The sequence below is a fragment of the Osmerus mordax genome, chromosome 21 (assembly GCF_038355195.1).
Source record: "Osmerus mordax isolate fOsmMor3 chromosome 21, fOsmMor3.pri, whole genome shotgun sequence".
In the NCBI taxonomy this organism is placed as follows: Eukaryota; Metazoa; Chordata; class Actinopteri; order Osmeriformes; family Osmeridae; genus Osmerus; species Osmerus mordax.
Genome location: NC_090070.1, coordinates 1,553,888 through 1,575,229, shown reverse-complemented (window position 1 = coordinate 1,575,229; position 21,342 = coordinate 1,553,888). Strand labels below are relative to the sequence as shown.

Sequence of the window (21,342 nt, the reverse complement as noted above, 5' to 3'; positions counted from 1 at the left end):
GCTAAACATAGTGAAATTCTAGACAATTATATGCTCCAAACTTTTTTCTACAGGGTGTGAAAGTACACCCACTCAAGGGGCATGTACCACATGACTTTTGTAGTCGGGTCACCAACAAAGGGTTCTAGAGCAAAACTGCCACAAAGTCAGATCCACACACACAACAACAGAAGACCATTATTTTTGCTAAAACACAGACACACACAAAGCTGTTCCAGAACCAAAACACATTTCACATGACAAAGTTAGGCAGATGTGTTACTACCATTCAACATCTAAACCTGTGCCTGACTAACATTAAAGGCATGTCTCTCCATTAGTTTGTGCCACTGTAATGATGGGACAACACTTTAGGGATAACTGAAATCGTATTTCAAGATTCTTACAGACATATGGGAAATGTATTGCAATTTTACAATTACAGGTAAGAAGGATATATTAATACTCCCGAACTGTTGTTTCTACATATTTAGGGGGTGTAAGTCTCATTAGGGGAGTCAGTCCCCCTCCATTTCCACCTGTAATCCCCTGGGTTTGCCTTGACAAGGGGCACTGTAAGGGGCACAAGGGACACACACATTTTTTATTATTCACATTATTAACCTTATATTCTTTTCCTTTTGACAGCCTTGCTATGCATCCTGACAAGGTTCAAGTGGCCACAGGACAAGTAGGGAAGGATCCCTACATCTGCATTTGGGACACGTATGCTTTGCAGACGGTGTCCATCTTGAGAGACATGCACACACACGGGGTGGCGTGTCTGTCCTTTGACTCAGATGGACAGGTGAGCTCTCAAAACAGTTCGACCACAGCTTGTTGGAGGCTGTTCATAAAGTTGACTGGAATGTGATCGTCACATCAGATGCTTTGGTTCAGTCTGATATTCATCGTTCTTAAATGTGTTCCTTGTGCAGCGACTGGCCTCCGTTGGACTTGATGCAAAAAACACTGTGTGTGTTTGGGACTGGAAGAAAGGCAGAGTTCTGGCTGCAGCAACTGGACACTCAGACAGGGTAGGCAAGCTGATGGTGCTTTCTGTTTTGCGGTGTGACCTTTGAGGATGTAAAAAGTGGCAGGTTTCATCCATGCCAAATGTGTCTGAACTAATTTTTCTACACAGGTGAAGAACTAAAAAATTATCCTCATGATAATTTTAGAGTTAGCAAAAGTTTACAAAAGACAGTGTGACGGTTTCAGTGTTTTAATCGTATTTCTTGCTATTGTCATTGATTATTCTTTCCTTTCCAGATTTTTGACATTGCATGGGATCCATTCCAGCTCAACAGGCTGGTAAGCTGTGGGGTGAAACATATCAAGGTAAGGCCTACAGTGACTGCACTGATATCATATTACATTGTGCTGTTGTACTGTAAATAACAGTTGAAGTCACAGTGGTTTACAAACAGCCCCCCCCTCCCCCCCATTGCTATAGTCTCACGTCAACTTCAAACTAGTACATACACCAAAAACTTCATAGAGGAGGTGGGGCCATTACAGAATGTATACCCAGGATGCCATAGTGGTCAAATATGGCAGTGATCATCCCCTATCCCTTTTCCAGTGCTCAAATTCTCACAAAGATCTATGATGCAAAAGTTTGACCGACAGAACTTTAAGTTTATATTGTGGCATTTTATACCGAAGAATTGTACCTTGTAATTTGTATTTACTTCATCTCCCAGTTCTGGACTCTATGTGGAAATGCATTGACACCCAAGCGTGGGATCTTTGGCAAGACTGGGGACCTTCAAACCATCCTGTGTCTAGCCACAGCCAAGGACGAAGTGACATACTCAGGGGCATTGAACGGGGACATTTATGTCTGGAAGGGGTTGAACTTGGCTCGCACTGTGCTATCAGCGCATGGGGTTGGTGAAATGCACACACACTTACACATACGCACACACAAAAAAGAAAGGCATACTTCTATGGCTCTGCACATTGACCCTTGAGTGTGTATGTGTATGATTGTATGTTAATGGATATCGTATTTGAATTAACTCTGCTTGAAAATAAGTACACATCTTGAGGGAGGATGCCTAATTATTTGTGGGGTGTTTGCTCTTCTCTGCCCTGTAAGTGGATTTGAAAAACTGTAGAAAAATCTGTCTGAAACATGAACTTTTTACAGGCAGGGATCTTCAGCATGCATGCCTGCGAGGAGGGATTTGCCACAGGGGGAAGGGACGGATGTGTGAGACTATGGGATGTAGACTTCAAACCCATTACCAAGATTGACCTCAGGGAGACAGAACAAGGATACAAAAGTAAGGAAACGTTGAGCCGCTAACATTTCACTAAGTGGTTGAGTAAGACCCCGGTCGTTAAAGGTCGAGTTCGCTGTTTGGTGCATTCATGCGTCTTTTTGCCCAGTGGATTTCCACGAAAAGTCCCCCTTTCAGCTGACATTAAAGTAGGAAGAGGTTAAAAGTTCAGCAATTTAAGTTCAGTCACTCAAGGTTCGGTAACATACAGTATATTTTAAGTTAGTGACGATTTGGAGAAATAATCATTTGTATATTAAAAATAAATATACAAAAGTAGCAATAGAGGAGCATAGCAGTGCAATACAATTTTTTTCTCACACGTTTCTTTTGGATTATGTGCTTGATTCGTGACAGACACCTTGTCATTTAGGTTAAGAATTGGAAATAAGTTTTGGACTGCTACTCTGTAGATTTGGACTTGTTCATCAAATCTTAGTTTAGTGGTAGAAGCTATGGTAAGGCTTGGTTTACAGAAAGGATTAGAGCCTAAACTAAGGCAGAGGTAAAAGAGACGTATTTTGCTAGGGTCCCAAAAATACTATTTTGCTCTCTTATCTGTATCTTTTCCACTTTTCAATGTTATGAAATCTTATGCTTGGATTTGAACATTTTGAACAATAATATTTAAAAGCTATTTTACATTTAAATTAAGATTAGACTAAATTGAGTCAGACGTTAATCAAAACAGACGTTAATGTTGTTGATTCCTAACCATTATGAATAAATATTAATTTATATTTATATTAATATATATATTCTATCAAGCCAAACTAACTTGTTACAATATGACTCAATATCCAGTGCAAGATAGCTACACTATACACAGTATGTGTATAATGTAGTAATTTTAATTACTAAGTAGTGGTGGGCCGTTATCGGCGTTAACGCGCGTTAACGCGCTGTGACTCTTATCGGCGATAAAAAAAATGTTTCGTAATGTAATCTATTCTCAAAATTGGGTTGGGAGCTGGGTCTATACTACGCAAACTGATGACTTTCACCTTGATATTTTAGCGCGGATGAATACCTAGCCGAATTGCACTGTAGGGGGCGAGAACGAGTCTTCGAACCTGTTTGTATGCCTTGTGTATGAAATTATCACATCAAACGTGACGTGCTAACATGGATGCAGCTATGAAGCCGCCTGGTTTGCTTCAGGGAAAATGTATTTTTAAGAAGCTTCCCAATGGAACCTCGACAAGACTAAGGTTGTTTGCACCTTGTGCTATGCGGAATTAGTACTGTAGGAGTTCTTCCAGTTTCAAATACCACCTAAACGCAAAGCATCCCTTAGCTAATGCGGAAGATTCCGGGCCAAGCACTGATGTAGCGCAGGCGAAGAGTCGTCGTCAAACTACGATGTTTGAGTGCAACCGAGGCAAGCCCGTCAGCACAGCTCTATCAGCCAAGCTAACTAATCTAATAAACAGTTAATAAACACAAGTACATCTTATTGAACATAATTTATTTTCATCACCAATTATCATAGTAGAACAGCTTTCTCAAGCAGTTTGTGATGCATTTTGGAAACAGGAGATGAGCTCCTGGTCTAATGCGCCACCTGGCTTGAGAAACCCGTTCTCAAAGACTTACTTTTAGTCATTATTTGGGTAGCACACATATTCTGAATGCCTTCGGCGGAATACAAATTAGCCATTTTAACCTAGATTAATCTAGATTAACGCCAATATTACAGTGAGATTAATCTAGATTTAAAAAAAATAATCTATGCCCATCACTATTACTAAGTAACAGTTAGTAATTAGTAATTATTACTAAACTAATATTTATTCATAATGGTTAGGAATCATCAAGATTAACATCTGTTAAGGACTGTAATAGATGTTTCCATTGACTTTATTATTTCTAAGAAACTGCCCCCTTCTCTTTTCTTCCTTGTCTTTCCTGTCACCCACTTTCTTATCCTGTTTTCCTCAGGCTTGTCTATCCGGAGCGTGTATTGGAAGGCTGACCGTATCCTGGCAGGCACTCAGGACAGTGAGATTTTCGAGGTGATGGTGAGGGACAGGGATAAGCCTGTGCTGCTGATGCAGGGTCACTGTGAAGGAGAACTGTGGGCTTTAGACGTTCATCCCAAACAGCCAGTAGCTGTAACCGGCAGTGATGACCGTTCAGTAAGGTTTGTGGCCTTCTGTATGAATGACTCAATCACTTTGATGTCCAAAAGTCACATTTAAAGTATAAAAAAAAAATTCTAAACAGGTTGAGGGGGTGACAGAGATGGATAACTTTCTTCCACAATATTCCTCTTGGTCAGCCCTCATGTTCTTGTTCTGCAGACTGTGGAGCCTTGGGGACCACAACCTCATTGCCCGCTGCAACATGGAGGAGGCGGTTCGCAGCGTGTCTTTCAACAACGACGGCTCTCAGCTCGCTCTCGGCATGAAGGACGGCTCTTTCACTGTGCTTCGCGTCAGGTGAGCTATTTTCTCAGCTTGTGAACTGAAACAGTTTTTTTCAAATCCTTTCAAAATACATTGATCACCCTTTTACTTATCTAACTCAGTGCCATGTAACTGAATCAAAGTTTACATATCAGTTAGTCCTCAACTGACCACACCACATCAACAACCACACCAACTTGTTCAAGGAATTTATTAATAAAAGTCTCTCAGGTCAGCGTAGAACCAATATAGATCTACCTTATGTGACCTCACGTTCCATTTCCTCTGACACGGGTCTATTCTCAGAGACATGACAGAGGTGGTGCACATCAAGGACAGGAAGGAAGTCATTCACGAGCTCAAGTTCTCCCCGGATGGTTGTTTCCTGGCGGTGGGCTCCAATGATGGCCTGGTGGACATCTATGCAGTGGGGCAGCGCTACAAGAAGGTGGGCGAATGCAACCGTTCCACCTGCTTCATCACACATCTGGATTGGTCGGTGGACAGTCGCTTCCTACAGACCAATGACGGGGCAGGAGAGAGACTCTTCTATAGGATGCCAGGTTGGTAGACTCTCTTATTGTAAAAATTTATTTGCAAGAGGTGATACAAACTTTGTGTTGATACTGTAATGATGCTAACAAAAAAAATAAGAATAATAGTAGCTGGGAATGGGAATAGTCATTACAACCAGAATAGAGGAATATCTATCACGTTTTATCATAAATGTTTGCATATACATTTTGTTATATTCTTTTTACAAAATGTGATGTGCTTTGTCTCTGTAGCAGGCAAACAGCTGTCCAAAGAGGAATCTAAGGGTATCCACTGGATGACCTGGACGGGTATCATCGGACCTGAGGTCAACGGGATTTGGCCCAAGTACTCAAATGTCACAGACATTAACTCTGTGGACGCCAACTACAGCAGCGCTGTGCTGGTGACCGGTGATGATGTCGGCCTTGTCAAACTCTTCAGGTTTCCCTGCCTTAAAAAAGGTTGGTGGGACATTTACTGGATAAACGATTATGCCCATACCAATGTTACCTCTGAAATTCTGAACTGAGCAAATAGAAATCTGTCTGAGCGCAAACCTCAGTACTCTGAGCAAAGTTTGCAGAGAACCCCATTAGCTTCTTCGTAGCTAAATATATCAGAAAGCTTCACCAGCCTACATGGACCATCGCTTGTATCCGTTTGAAAGATTTCATCAAGCCATTCGTGTTTAAATGTAAAACTGACCCTTTTTTTGGGCACCTGTAAAGGTAACGTTCCTGATTTTCGTTGCTAGTCAAAGCTTGAGCTGAGCGCCAGGGTCGTCGTTTTGTTAAAGGGGTAATTGACTGTTTTTTTGGGGTATTTCACACTGTTCCTTAAGGTCTCCAAATAGGGTATGTAACATTGGTTGGGCTGAAAATGGCCTGGGTGCTGTTCTATGCCCCCTGATGCATCCTGTGAAATAGCCCTAGAATGAAACGCTAGGTTTTCTCCTTTTATGGTATGCTCATGAATATATAGATGAGCTGCGCGCTGATTGGTTGGTTTACAACGAGCGAAGCTGTGGAGTAAAGACACAACAGGCCAACAGCACTCACTGAAACATCGAAGGTGGAGACTTGAAATAAAAACTTACAAATAAATCTATTGTGTCTACACAACACTGTTTTCAACAAATTGACTAGATATCATTTGAAATGATAACGTTAGTTGTTTCCACTTCTGTTGTGGAAGCGGGATCAACTTGCGTTTGTGATGATCATAAGGTCGGAACAGCACCTCTTTTCAGCAACAGCTTCATAGCAAATCCTGCTTTACATTGTCCCAGGTTTTCAAAACTCAGTGAAATGGTTCGAGCAAATGTGTAATTGAGGGTCGAACTGCACAGGGATCTTCTCATAGGCAAACATCACAGCCCGTAGAATGTTTGGTTCCTTAGGAAGACTGAAAAGTGTCAGCATTCCCTGTACAGCCTGGAACACTGCATTTACGATGGTCCATTTTCAATATCCTTTAAAAACTTCCAAACTTTTTCCTTTGTAATTCCCGTGGAAGTACACAGAGCAAGCGCACAGCTAAACTAGAGAGGGTACAATTTCTGGGGAAATTGTAGGGTGTGCTTGCTTGCGTCGGTTGCACAGGGGTCCGTTTTTGAATGACATTTTTACAACTGATATTTCTGTATATTTTATATAAAAATGCATACTTATTATTTATAAAGATTACATAGATTTAAAAGCATTTTTTTTTGCTGCTCATTTACAACTGAAAATACGAGTTAAGTGTAGAATGAAATAGATGTCTTCTCATTTCCCCTGCAAGAGGCAGCCTCATCGTTGAATCAAAACGAATAAATTTGGCAGACCGGTGTAAAAATTGACCTAATCTCTATGACTTAAACGTCATTTTAAGTTTTTCCCTTCTCATGATATTTTCAGGCATTTAGCCTACTCATTGCATTCATTCATTAATAAAGAACCCCCTTTGAAGATTATTCTACGACGTTACCCGGCAGTAGAAGATGGAATCGCAATTCAAACAGTACCATCTGCTAACTGAAAATATGCCCCCCAAAACGTAAATAAGCTTGACATTTATTTAGTGGAAAATCGCTCATTCATAAAAAGCTCACTGGTAGCGATCATTGTCAGTAACAACGCAAAATGCGATATAGCCCTGTGTGGAGAAGCTGCCCCGGTAAATTGTACTACGTACTGTACGGTACAGTACTAGACTACTGCTGTGTTCGTCTTGGTAGCGATTGCGTTGGTTGAATTGGATTTAACGTTCCGTTGTACGGTTTAGGCTGAAATTAATTATTTTCATGAACAGATTGACAACGTGTAGGCTGTGGCAATGAAGTTCAGGTCATGATGCTAATACTTCAGTGAAATAGTAGACTACTGTTTCCGAAAGTAGATGTACTTCCTTAATAATATCAGCTTATATTGTACATTGTAGGCTGTGGCAATGAAGTTCAGGTTAGTAGTTAGATAGACTTAAGTGATTTAAGTAAGGGGAGTGCCGAACATGTTCTGTCGCCGTTTGACTTCCTAAACAGCTGTGTACTGTAGATGTTTTTGTAGTGTGTCTCGCGTAAGCTACAGCATTGCAGTGAGCTACACTGGTTTGAAACCACAGGTAATGGTAATTTCACCAACAAATCGTTTACTAATGTCAGAATAAATCATACAACGAAAATGTATATGTGAGGAATGTTTATTTTAACGATTGAAAACAGATACATCATAGACCACTGTAGTATGTGTTGCCCGGGCAACACAGGCCAATGTCATGATGCTAATACTTCAGTGAAATAGTAGACTACTGTTTCCGAAAGTAGATGTACTTCCTTAATAATATCAGCTTATATTGTACATTACACATCACAATTGTGTGTCATATCACAAAGTAAAATGAGTAAATAGTTATCACCCTGGCCTCTTTTCTTGTGGCGTTTCTGCAGCTGCCTTGCAGTAAAGCTATAGTTAGCCTAGCTATCCCCCAAGTTAACAGATGCGAAACGAATGTTCTGCCAAAGGTAGTCACGCGTGTTTTCATGACGTTAGTGACGTTAGTAACGTCAGTGACTGTGGCTAGCAAATTAGCCACCGTTAGCTTCACTTTTCGCCACAAAAACTTAACTTAAGCCTAAACCATGCAACAGAACGTAAATTCCAATAGAAGCAACTCAATCGCTACCAAGACGAAACTTTTGACACCTACGTTGTCTATGTAGGCCAAATATTGACTGAGTTTTAGGGGGGCAAAAATAAAATAAAAAAATAAATAATAATAATAATATATATGTGAGAGAACAAAGGTTGTTCCCTTGCCGAAGGCAAAGCACACCCAATAATATATATGTGAGAGAACAAAGGTTGTGCCCTTGCCGAAGGCAAAGCACACCCAACTAGTGTCTGAGATTCTGGGCCAGAACACCAGAGGGCTGGTCTGTATGTAAATGTTGGGGCGTGACAAAGGTGATGCTACATTTGTGACGTCACAAATTCAGCTTTTTCAAATCCGATCATTTTACAGCTGCAGTTTCAAGTTGTGAGATTTAGATATGAAAGAGGTGTCAATGGACTTTGAGGTTGACTGTATGTCTCTTTTACTCACCGAACTGTCGTTATTCAACTATGACAAGGTAAAATCGGTTTTGCAATCAAGGACTCCTTTAAAAGCTTGCGTGTAGCCTAGAGTGACATTGAAACGTATGAAGTGGGTCCGCCTCATTTGGACGATCAACTGAACATTTGTAGATTTTCTAAAATAATAATTTAGAAAATACAGATTTTATTTTCTGTGCGGTCTGAAAAATCTTGTGCGCGGGTCCTTCAACTGGTCTGCGCGGCCACGCAGGCGCGCAGCTTAGAGGGAACATTGGCCCATACAGACACCCGAAAACGCATATCCAGTAGGAAAGTTAACATGTAGATATCTTCAGGTAGTTTTATCGTACTTCAAGTCCCTATGAAAATTCTGGAACCTGTTGTATACTTCATGTATGTTCAGAAGTCTTCATTGATGTGGAACTGACGTTTCTGGAATGCTAAAATTGATTTCTTTCTCTGTGAAACAGCAGCTAAGTTCAAAAAGTACATTGGACACTCTGCTCACGTGACCAACGTGCGCTGGTCTCATGATCTCCAGTGGGTGATGAGCACCGGAGGAGCGGACCATGCCCTGTTCCAGTGGAGGTTTCTCCCAGAGGGAGTCATGAACGGGGTGCTGGAACCTCTTCTGCAAGGTGGTCATGGACCTGCAATAACAAACACCTATAGCCTTCATTTCTATACAATTTATTTACCATATATACATAAAATACAGTTGTTTTACGGTACAGTAAACTAATTTGTTGATCATAAATAACATAATAACCGATAAGTAATCTCACATTTTGGTTTAACTTTTTTAATTACATGCTGGTAATCAGGTGATGGCACTCCAGAAGGTAATTTATTGTTAATGTGTGTGTTTCTGTTGTGTGTTTCTCCAGAGGGATATGCTGACTCAAACAGTGGGGAATCTGACTCTGATGTCTCAGATGTTCCGGAGCTAGACTCAGATATTGAGCAGGAGGCACAGATGAACTATGAAAGACAGGTAGTTAATATGCATAATTTATATTAAGTAAAACACAAGTCATACATATTTTGATTAAAAAATTTATTTCGTCATTTCTTTGAGGTTATAGAGTTGAGTACTTGAACAGTTATGTTCCATTATAATTGTCGAAATGTTAAACTATCTACTAGGTTTATAAAGAGGATCTACCTCAATTGCGAAAGAAGCTTGTGGGTTCGTTGAAGCGCCAGAAGGCACCAGATGAAGGGCTTCGACTGCAGTTTGTTCACGGGTAATCACCTTTCATGTCTGCATTTCTGTCTCTCTTTCTTTGACAGTATCTTTTCTTCTTGCTGGTTTTTGTGGGCCTTTTTTTGGAATGTTTGCCATTTTGATTCCTCTCTACTCCTTATCTTTTTACACTCAACAATCAAATTGTTACTACATAAAATCGAATAAAATTAGCTAAAATAATGAATCGAAGCCCCCCGTGTTTTCCATCCCTTCCACTGTTGTTGTGTTATAGTACTAAGAAGCACTTTGTCATATTTTTCTTACTCTGCAGTTACCGGGGCTGTGACTGCAGGAATAATCTGTTCTACACACAGGCTGGAGAGGTGGTTTACCATGTGGCAGCTGTCGCCGTAGTCTATAACCGACAGCAGCATTCACAGCGATTCTACCTTGGCCACGACGATGACATTCTGAGTCTGACTGTCCATCCCTTGAAAGACTATGTGGCCACTGGTCAGGTAGGTTCACAACTACCTGTTACATAAGTAACTCATGGCAGCTGTTGATCCAATTTCACAAGGTCTTTATAGTATCTGCTTAAGTTAAATGCTCTCTGTAGGGACTATGAAATCCTATGTTGACCCTTTGCGTTAATCACCCTTGGGCTGACTGGGGGTTTGTTGGACCCTTGTAATGCTTGAGTAAAATAAAGTGAATGTTCAGATGAGTTTGGAAAATAAAAAGATCTTCATTTATTGGTAATCCTTTTGCCATAACAAAGAATTGTTTCAACCAGATATTCCAAAAATAAAGACTACTTGTTTTAAACAAGCAAACTGAGAATGCAAATTTTCTTAAAACAAGCAAGCAAGTAAACAAAGGTTTAAAGACTGTGTTTTCCCAGCCAACTACCTCTATAGACTATAGCGCCTTTCCTTTAAGGACAACTTGACCTATAGAGGGAGCACACATACTAAACAGCAATTAACAAAACACACACTGAAAATGGCCACTAAATGCAAACGACTCTACTGTGGCACAGGACCCTTATTACTCATATCACTTTTCTTTCTTCCAAGCTAACAAGAAGTGTTTAACATAATGCACTATACAAACTTCCCTTGCTTAACCCAGTATACAGGATGTAAGTTTGATATCAGCTTTGGCAAGGACATCAATAGTTAAAGCGAGCATGCAGCAATGTTTTCCACAATAATTTGAGCACACATATTGTTTTTTCATTGTTTTTGTTATTATGTTTGAGTCTAAATAAGATGATCCGTAGGCCTATTTTTGAGAAGCTTTTTATAGTTTTCTTAGCCTACCTCAATTCTGACTTGTGTGCCAACACCTGGACTTCTGTGTGCCGCATCAGTGGCTATTATAGCAAGCACAGAAAGAATTCTGCGGGCATGCATCAGTTTGTGTTTTCAGTTAAACTGTGTTGATTATACAAGCGTTGATTGGGATACTGCATTTCTTTTTTACGGGATTATCTAAATGAATGCACTGACTAATACAGTAAATTGTTAAAACACTTAACTAGATATTTTACTGTGGCATATCAGAGGTCTAGCAAAAACCCTTGGCTCCTACACTCTCTATGCCATGAATATAGACAACACAAAAAGTGCCTAAAGTGCTTCTTAGTACTGCTATACAACTACAACAGTAGAGGGGATTGAAATGCACAAGGGACCTTGTTTACATATTTCAAACAGTAGATTTTATGTATAAACCATTTGATATTTTCTTATAAAAGATATAATTTAGATTGATTGATTTGTCTCCATTCCTAGGTTGGCAGAGACCCAGCCATCCATGTGTGGGATATCCAAACGTTAAAGTGTCTGTCCTTACTGAAGGGGCATCACCTGAGGGGTGTGTGTGCTCTGGAGTTCACAGGTAGGTCATCACAGTGTACTGTTAGGAATGTTGATACGGCATTATCTACACAGAACAGGGGAACCCTCTGTTGGAAGCTACTGTCCAAACCCAAAGTAAGGGTCAATGAAAGTGGTTTCAATAGTTGTAGGGGTTTCAGTTTTATATATATAAAAGAATCTTCTATACGATGATGAGTTTATCAATAGTATCTCAAATAAATGTTGAGATTACTCGTACAGTAAGGTGTGAGTGCACATTTTGTTTGTTTGAGAACATTTTTGCCTAGGTTAGCGCAGAGCTGCCTATAATTAATAATAATAATTAATTTTAATAATATTTTTTATTGACATTTCTAGTACTCTAGAAACCTTCTCTGAGAGTCATTTTCCTGAATAACCTTGACTTCATGTGGCTGTATAAAGGATAGCTTGATGAATGGCCCCTTTGTTCATTTGCCATGCAGTGGATGGGAAGAGCCTTGTTTCTTTGGGCATCGACGAATCTCATTCTATTGTGGTGTGGGACTGGAAGAAAGGCGAGAGGCTGGCCAAAGCAAGGTATGGATCAAGACAATCTGGCGCAGGATAACAATTACATGTTCATGCTTACACAATGAAGGAATAAAAACAACATACATGTGCTGTATGTTTTGGAAACTGCAAAGGCAGCTCGAGTCTAAGACGGATTCGAGAGACCGCAGATAGATTGCGGCTTGTGTTTTGATTCCCGCAAAGACTGCGGCTTGTATTTTGTTGAGTTATAAAAAATCAAAACAAATTATAACTTTGTATTACTTTTATCACTTGTATTATTGTTTTTATTGATTTTATGTAAAGCACATTTAGCTGCAATTCTTGTATGAAATATGGCAAATAAATAAAGTCTTATTATCTTATTATTACTGTAGGCCTATATGAAAATGCTTTGATCAAACAGGAAAAAATATATATAAATACACACATGATGAATACAAAAAGGACAAAATAAATAAAGTAATGTGAAACTGAATGAAAACATGGTGACTGGACCAATTTGTTCCCTAGGGGCCACAAAGATAAACTGTTTGTAGTGAAGTGCAACCCTTTTCGTATGGACAAGCTAGTTACCGTGGGCATAAAGCACATCAAGTTCTGGCAACACACAGGTATTTCATGGTTACTTATCATATTTAAATTACCAATGACTTAAATACGTGTTAAATGTAAAACTGGATTAACGGAATTAATTTGTTTATGAAGTTAAACAGGCATTTTGATGAATGCATGTGTTTACTCCAGGTGGAGGCCTTACGTTCAAAAGGGGCATCTTTGGGAACCTGGGGAAGCTGGAGACCATGATGTCTGTCTGCTACGGGCGCTCTGAGGAGCTGGTTTTCTCCGGGGCGACCACGGGAGATGTGTACATCTGGAGAGAGACGACACTAATGAAGACCATAAAGGCCCATGACGGTCCAGTGTTTGCCATGTGCTCGCTCGACAAGGTAGTCATCACATTTCTCTATTTCTACAAAACAATTTATCTTACTGCTTGTATAATGTCCATCCTAAAGATACAAAGGGATATAATATACCCATGTTACTGTTTTACTTCCTATCCATCTTCCTGTAGCACTGAAGACACATAAACAAATAATGTTACGTTTCTTGAAAACACAGAGCATGAAGATGCTCTGATTTCTGTTTGACACAAGTCTTCCTTTGCAGGGGTTTGTAACTGGCGGCAAGGATGGTGTGGTAGAACTTTGGGACGATATGTTTGACAGGTGCCTAAAGACCTATGCGATAAAAAGAGCGGTGCTGTCTGCTTCATCTAAAGGTACTGTACTATGTAACAATTTTGACAAATTTGTTGACAAAAATCTTTTTTCCCCGCAATGTTAATATACTATATTTGAATTTATACATAATAATTGTATAATTTTAAGGATTTCATGTTAATGGTTTGGTATGCACTTCCCTTCAAATCACAAAGATCACAGATCAACTCACATTGCAAACACCCCGTTACTGCAAACACCCCGTTACTGCGGTCGCCCCCCCTCGCTGACCCTCTGAACAGGGGTGGTCCCATCCGACACTCTGCCCTCGGGCAATCCCTTTTCAGATGCTCCGTGCACCCACACCAACACATCAAGGTGAAACCGCTCCTTGGGAGGAACATGGGGGGACCACCAGTCCCAGAGGGTATGGGGCAAATGGGACCGGAGGGTATGGGGCAAATGGGGCTATTGTTCTTCTCTTGGGACCCCCGAACGCTCCCTCATCCTGGAGGTATAGCGTGGCCACCCCTGGCACACACCCCAGTCCCAGCTCCCCGGTTCCCGTGGTCAGCACACCCTGCTTTTTTGGCTTCAGGTGCATCTGGGTCAATTTCCTCAAATCACTGTGATCTTGGTCCAATACCTTGGCCTCCAGCTCCCTGTACTTCTCAATGGCATGGCATACGTGATCTGAGATCTGGTTAAAAGGCATAGAACTTAGCCCCACCACCTCCCCCAGCCTGATTTTTACAGTGGCTGGGAGTTTGTTCGTCACACTCTGCTGGAACATCACTCTCTGCAGTGGACTCTTTTCTGGGCTCTCTCCCAGCTCTGTTCTCCATACCTTCATTAGGATTCCTCCGTCAGGAGGAACCCTATTGTAATTGTTGGTATTATTATTATTGTAATTTATCTCATGAAAAAGTTTTTAAATTTGGCATATTGATACAACATGCCACAAATACCGCCCAAACACAGACTGGTCCACATCAGACCATAGGGGCGCCACAGGCCACGCCCAAATGTCCACTTTTCAGAGTGATGGCATTTCCACCCCATTGCTCCAATTCTTCTGAAACTTGGTGTGCATGCCTCATTTTTCATGAAGAACAAAAAAGCCTCAAGGACCCATAAGGTCCACCATGATGGATTTTCCTGTACAGTGATAATTTGGAAAAACCTTCAAAATTCCTTTTCTCTTGAACCAAAGGTCTAATTGACTTGGAATTTTGTACATATATGTATCATTGATGTATTTGAAAACGTTACTTAAGACAGTTGAATCAAATACAAAATGGCTGAAAGGGGTATATTTATGTAAATGTCCACATTGCCTCAATATGTTTCTGTCACTAAATCAAATGTCATTTTGAACGATGGTTTTTCAAACCTAATTGGCTTTAAGGTGACACCCCCCTGAAGTACCCTGCAAAGTTTAACCTTGATATGTGAAAATATGACTGAATTACAGCTGTTTGAGCTTGGGCCAAAAGGAGTCAGGTGGCTGAGCGGTGAGGGAATCGGGCTAGTAATCCGAAGGTTGCCAGTTCGATTCCCGGTCATGCCAGCTGACGTTGTGTCCTTGGGCAAGGCACTTCACCCTACTTGCCTCGGGGGAATGTCCCTGTACTTACTGTAAGTCGCTCTGGATAAGAGCATCTGCTAAATGACTAAATGTAAATGTAAAACTGACAATGCTTGCCTTATTTTATTATCCAGTTACTTAAAATGTAAAGTCCAGATCTGGGAATCGCTCAATTGAATGAGATGTTGTGCTGGTAAACATAGGGTTGTAGGTTCAAAACCAGTCAAAGGCAAAACATTTTTTTTGGGACAGAACGGTTTCTAGTCTTCCGGTCAATCCTCCGGTTGTAAAACATAGCAATGAGTGTTTATTTGAGCCCATAACAATACTCCGATCATCTGTTTAGCGAGACTGTGTAAACCACGTCAAAACAAGACAGGTTTACCACAGTAGTTAGCTACTTGGAGTCTATGCATGTTAGTGTCAGATTCACAACCGAGTTAGCTTTAATGAAGTATATTGATTGTTCAGGTGGATTCTTTGCCTGTTGCACAAATTCATTTCAGTAACCTAAGCCAGGACAAATCGCCACTGATGCTAGGCATGATTTGAAATTCCCTTCCATGACAAGTTATGGCATCCCAAACAACCTTTTTAAAGCACTACGAGTAAGCTACTCTTTACAGCAACAACCCATTCATCTCGTTGTCCCATTTTTATGTCCCATATTCAAATAGGACTACATTACAGCTGTTTGAACTTTAACCAAATCTGACAATGCTTGCCATTGGAGAAACTATTTCTTGATACAAAAACTGAACTATCAAATGTCTAAGTCGTAGTAGGATGAGACGCAGTGCTGATGTGTGAAGGGTGGTGGGTTCTAATCCAGGCAAAGGTATAAACTTTTTTATTTTTTATTCTGACAGAGATTACAGTTTCAAGTCTTCTGGTTAATTCCAGTGTAACTATCTATTATGTCAATTTTACAACATTTTGCCATTTTGAAGGAGGAATCCGCCATTGCTGCTTGCAGCTATATTTATCTTTGTGATGTGGGTCGCAGGGAAATCTGAGTCTTTGAGGGTTTCCCCCATGAGGAGCTCTAGCTTCACCTGCGTGGGGAACTTCCCTCTTCCCTCCTATGGAGTCAGATGGCTGAGCGGTTAGGGAATTGGTAAATTAGGGAATGACTTTGCGCTCCCGGGGGCGAAAAAAGGAGGCGTGTTCCGGCGCAAACTTTCCCTGGTGCTATTTTGCAGTTTCAGAAAAACTCTTCCGCCACAGACCAGGAAAAACGTAGTCTAAAGTCAATGGCGCGTTATTCAGATGCTATTTTAAGGGCGCATGCTTGGCCCGTGCGCACTGCTGGCAAGGTCAGGGTCTTCTTCCTGCGAAGCTACGTTACATTGTTGTGATTTATTGTATGGCTGTGTTACATTTCTTTCATGTCAATGATTAAAAAGATTTTCATGAGAAATCTCTATGTATGTGAACTTGATTTGTAACAATTGTGGCAATTTCCTCCCACGCCTGTTTAACCGAAGCTGGGTGGGTTTCGTCTCCCATCCCTATCAGAATCAGAATTCGGTTTATTCGCCATGTGTGTAACACAAACACGGAATTTACTGTGGCAGGAAGGTGCAAACAATAAACATATACAGGTCTTAAATTAAGTAAAAAAGTACAATGGTTAAACTGATTCTAAGATCTAAACCATTTAAAAATATAACAATTTAAAAAATAAAATATATATAAAATAAAACTAAGAATTTGAATGAGCAGCATGAGTGGGCAACTTAGTGCAATTAGAAAACTGCTCTGCCTTTCCCATAAAATGTCACTTCTCTATCTTTTACGGCCCTGACGAGAACGTCGGTGAACCGCTCCTGGCGTGCACCTGGTAAATCCGTCGTTATAATAGCAATCCGCCATGGAACCAGCGTGCCTGCTCTTAAAGGGAATGTGAGATGACGCTCTGATATTGCACGTTACGCCCAAACCACACCCATTAGTAATGTAGGTACTTCAGACCAACCCATTTTAGATTTGCGCCAGGCGCAAAGTCATTTATCCCGCCGGTATAATAGCAACAGCGCCGGAGTCCCGCCCACAAAGTTACTTGCGCTTTGCGTTTTGATACTTGCGTTTCAGATCATTAAAATAGGGCCTTATATCTCATTAGCTCACTGTCTGGGCACCTTATCAGTTTATTTTACCAAACCAAGGACCTACTTGTCCTTAACTACTACCCCTTATCTACCCTATTTTTAACATCAACACATTTCTCCTAAGTTTACATGTTCCCTGTCCTATCGGGTACCTCCCCTCCCCAAACTTTAATTAATCCATTTTTTTTTTTAAACACCCAATATGTCACATGTCTTGTTAGCATCATGCACTCATGCATTAGTGCATAGTTCAAACTTGGTTTCTCAGACAAACTTCTTAGTAATTCATCATGCCACCGCTCATTCATTCTTCTTGCCTAGGTTAGTTACACTCCATGCCACACTGGGGCAGTGTCACTCATTTTCTATCAGATGGTGTGTTTCTACTGTGAGCAGTCCAGCTGCCTCCAGTAACCTCCACCACCTTTCAGACTTTCCCGGCATCCTTAAAAGAAAGCGAGGGTATTCCCCCCCCCTTAGACAAGCACCCTTCCTTAGTGCGTGCGTCGCCAGGAGACGACCACATGATTATTACTACCAACCTGAAACACTGGGACATGAACCTTAATTCCAGCTCAATCCAGACCATGCAATCTTTACCTAACCGTAGCTTTTAGTTCCTTCTGAACCATGGCCACACTGATGACCTATATCATAATGAGGTTTAGTTGGTTAATCCTGGAGCCTATGCTCCCACTGTCTGATTTTTTAACAGCATTCTTTCCTCAACTTCTCTTGGGTCAGAATGTTCCAAAACAATATGACAGCCAGCATAAGATAGTGAATGTTTCCTGAGGGGAAAGAATGTGCGAAGAGTTTTATAGTGAGAGAGCAGACTTTAGACATGTTTTCTCCTGCTTGGCCCATGCCTCTAAACCAGCAGCAGGAGAACTCTGTTACTAGAGCTCTCCAGGGAGAATTGCACATATCGGTTTAGATCTGGCTCTTCGGTGCAATGCACCGAGTCAGCGCCTTAAATGAGTCAGCGAAAATGAGTTTGTTCACTTAAATGAGCTCTGTCCTGTTGACTGTTCTGTTACTGGGATGCCCCGTTTGGCACGCCGTGGTGGTGGGCTTGCTGTTGTGCATCGTGACAGATTCTTCTGTAGAGCGATAAAAGTTTTTCCTCTTTTGAATCACAGTTGCTTAAAGTTGGTTTTACTAACACTTTTTACAGCTAATTTACCATCCTCCTGGCCCGGTGGGCGTTTTTATTGCTGATTTCACAGACTTTTTATCATCTATTATCAAACTAGAGAAGGTCTTAATTATTGGTGACTCTAACCTGCATATTGATGATTCTACATGTAACTCAGCTGTTGACCTCCTTTCTATCACTCTTTTAATTTTACTCAGCATGTTACTGGACCTACTCACATTAAGGGTCACACCCTGGACCTTGTCTTCTCTCTTGGTCTAGATGTAATTCATGCACGTGTGGAAGATATTCATGTGAGTGATCATAGTTGTGTGTTCTTTGACATTAACTTCCCTCTAGATCCTCTGAGAGTTAGGGCTTAAAGGCAGATTATTAATCTTGATGCGGTTGAGAGGTTCTCTGCCCTGTTCAACCCACGTTCCCTGATGGGTTGCAGTGATGCTGATGTGTTTATCGAAGCTTTTAACAGTCAATGTTTAGCAATTTTAGATAAAGTAGCACCAGCTAAATCAAGTATAGTCTTCCACAAAAAACCCTGTCCTTGGATCAATGAAGCAATCCAGAGTTTTAGGAGAAATTGTAGGAAAGTTGAACGTCTTTGGAGATCTTCTAAACTCTAGGTTCATAGGCTTTACCTAAAAGAACTTAGGGTTACTTTAAACGAGATGCTGAGAAATGCGAGAACTTGCTTCTTTTCTCAGCTTATATCCTCAAATAAACACAATCCCAGAATTGTATTTGACACCATTAATACTATAGTCTCTCCTTCTGGCCCTCAAGAAACGGTGTCATCTAAAGTGGACTCTAACAATTTCCTCCACTTCTTTGTAAAAAATATCAGAGATATTAGGGCGAACATCTCACCATCACTTTCTCTGATCTCTGCCTGTGACTTGTGTCCCGCTCATTCTTGGTCCACTTTTAAACCTGTGACATTACATGATATCACCTCTCTGTTACATATATTGAAACCCTCATCTTGTCCTATGGATATTGTCCTTACTGTGATTTTGGTACAAGCTTTTGACTCCATCAGCCCCTGTATTGTTGAGTTGCTTAATACTTCTCTCTTAACTGGTGTCATTACTAGATTTTTTAAACATGCTGTTGTTAAGCCTGTACTTAAAAAGCCCAGTTTGGATCCATTACAACCTAAGAACTACAGGCCAATTTCCAAACTTCCATTCATGTCTAAAATCCTAGAAAAAGTTGTAGTGCAACTCACTCTTTTCCTAGAGAATCACGAGCTGTTCAACAAATTCCAGTCTGGTTTCCGAAAAAAGCATTCTACGGAAACTGCACTACTTAAAGTTTGTAGTGATATTATGACATCAGCTGACTCTAAGAAATATACAGTTTTGGTCTTATTGGACCTCTCATCTGCTTTTGACACTATTGATCATAATATTATGATCAATAGACTTTGTGATCTGGTAGGGATGTCATGATCAGTTTAAAAATGGTTTTCATCCTACCTTTCTGGTAGAAGATTCAGTGTCTATGTGAATGAGATCATGTCTGAAACTGCAGAATTGTTGTGTGGGGTACCTCAGGGTTCTGTCTTGGGACCTATTCTGTTCCTCTTGTATATATTTCTTCTAGGACAGATTATTAGTCAATTTGGCGACATATTTTACCATCTGTATGCGGATGATATTCAATTGTACTGCTCGTTTAAGGAAACGGGCTTCTATAAACTGTCGTCTTTAATCGATTGCTTGACTAGTATCAAACAGTGGTTAGGGGACAACTTTTTGCTTTTAAACTCAGATAAAACAGAAACACTAATTATTGCCGCTCAATGTAAAATCCCGCAGATAAAGCAGCATATTGGTGACTTAGGCTCATCTGTCCAGCCGAGCCTCAGGAGCTTAGGTGTAGTTTTTGATTCAGCTATGTCCTTGGGTCATCACTCTAAACAATTAATTAGAAACAGTTTTTTCCAAATGAGGAATATTTCTAAATTAAGAACAGTAGTGTCAAAGGGTGAATTGGAGATGATTATTCATGCTTTTATTTCTTCTCGTTTAGATTATTGTAAGTCTTTTTACTTGTTTGAACAAGAAGGAGCTCGACTATCTCCAGGTCGTTCCAAACTCAAGGCTCTTAACGGACATTAACAAAAGAGCACACATTACACCTGTTTTAGCATCACTTCACTGGTTACCAGTCCAGTACAGAATTCAATTTAAAATCCTGGTCCTCGCCTTCAGAGCCCTGCATAGAGAAGTTCCTCCTTACATTTCTGATTTACTACAGCTTCATACCCCCACTCGTAATTTGAAGTCATTGGGTCAGAAGCTTTTAGTGGTTCCCTGTACCCATTTTAAAACTAGAGGGGATCGATCAGTCCGAGCAGTGGCCCTTAGGTTGTGGAATGCCTTGCCTCCCTTTCTACGGTGTGCAACTTCAGTCGAAGATTTTAAAAAGCAACTCAAGACTTTGCTATTCAAGCAGGCTTTTAGTTAGTTGAGGGTTTTTATGGTTGTCTGTCATGTTTTTCTATTTAAAATGTTCCTGTATTCTTTATTTGTATTGTTATATTGCATTTTGTTGTGAAGCACTTTGTGATTTTTATCTGCGAGATGTGCTATACAAATAAACTTTACTTACTTACTTACTTATCATGCCAGGCCACTTCATGTAGGTTTGTTCAGGGGGCCTAAGCCGACCGACGGTAGCTGCACCATAGAGGTACATGATGAACCGATGGGTTTAGCTCAGGTATTGTCCCGTTGCTTCCCTTCGAACCACCATCAGAACTTGACCAGACCCCCTGACCCGCAAGAAAGCAGCCCGGCCCTTTTTATGCAAAACTCTTTTCAAAAAAGGTACCGGTCCGCCAGCATCCTAGATTTGTATAGA

At 40.6% G+C, this 21,342-nt stretch overlaps 1 protein-coding gene across 2 annotated transcripts in view; it reads left to right on the top strand.

The window, feature by feature from the left end:
* eml6 (EMAP like 6) overlaps window positions 1–21,342 on the top strand; it is a 46,489-nt gene that overhangs the window by 6,819 nt on the left and 18,328 nt on the right. For both annotated transcript variants that reach the window (XM_067259282.1, XM_067259280.1), the window contains exons 2-19: window positions 628–787; window positions 918–1,016; window positions 1,252–1,320; window positions 1,686–1,871; window positions 2,135–2,270; window positions 4,209–4,410; window positions 4,571–4,708; window positions 4,982–5,238; window positions 5,464–5,673; window positions 9,258–9,425; window positions 9,675–9,781; window positions 9,934–10,034; window positions 10,308–10,494; window positions 11,776–11,881; window positions 12,327–12,420; window positions 12,907–13,007; window positions 13,141–13,343; window positions 13,567–13,678. In XM_067259282.1, the coding sequence (XP_067115383.1) occupies window positions 628–787; window positions 918–1,016; window positions 1,252–1,320; window positions 1,686–1,871; window positions 2,135–2,270; window positions 4,209–4,410; window positions 4,571–4,708; window positions 4,982–5,238; window positions 5,464–5,673; window positions 9,258–9,425; window positions 9,675–9,781; window positions 9,934–10,034; window positions 10,308–10,494; window positions 11,776–11,881; window positions 12,327–12,420; window positions 12,907–13,007; window positions 13,141–13,343; window positions 13,567–13,678 (2,636 nt within the window). The remainder of the gene's footprint in view (window positions 1–627; window positions 788–917; window positions 1,017–1,251; window positions 1,321–1,685; window positions 1,872–2,134; window positions 2,271–4,208; window positions 4,411–4,570; window positions 4,709–4,981; window positions 5,239–5,463; window positions 5,674–9,257; window positions 9,426–9,674; window positions 9,782–9,933; window positions 10,035–10,307; window positions 10,495–11,775; window positions 11,882–12,326; window positions 12,421–12,906; window positions 13,008–13,140; window positions 13,344–13,566; window positions 13,679–21,342) is intronic.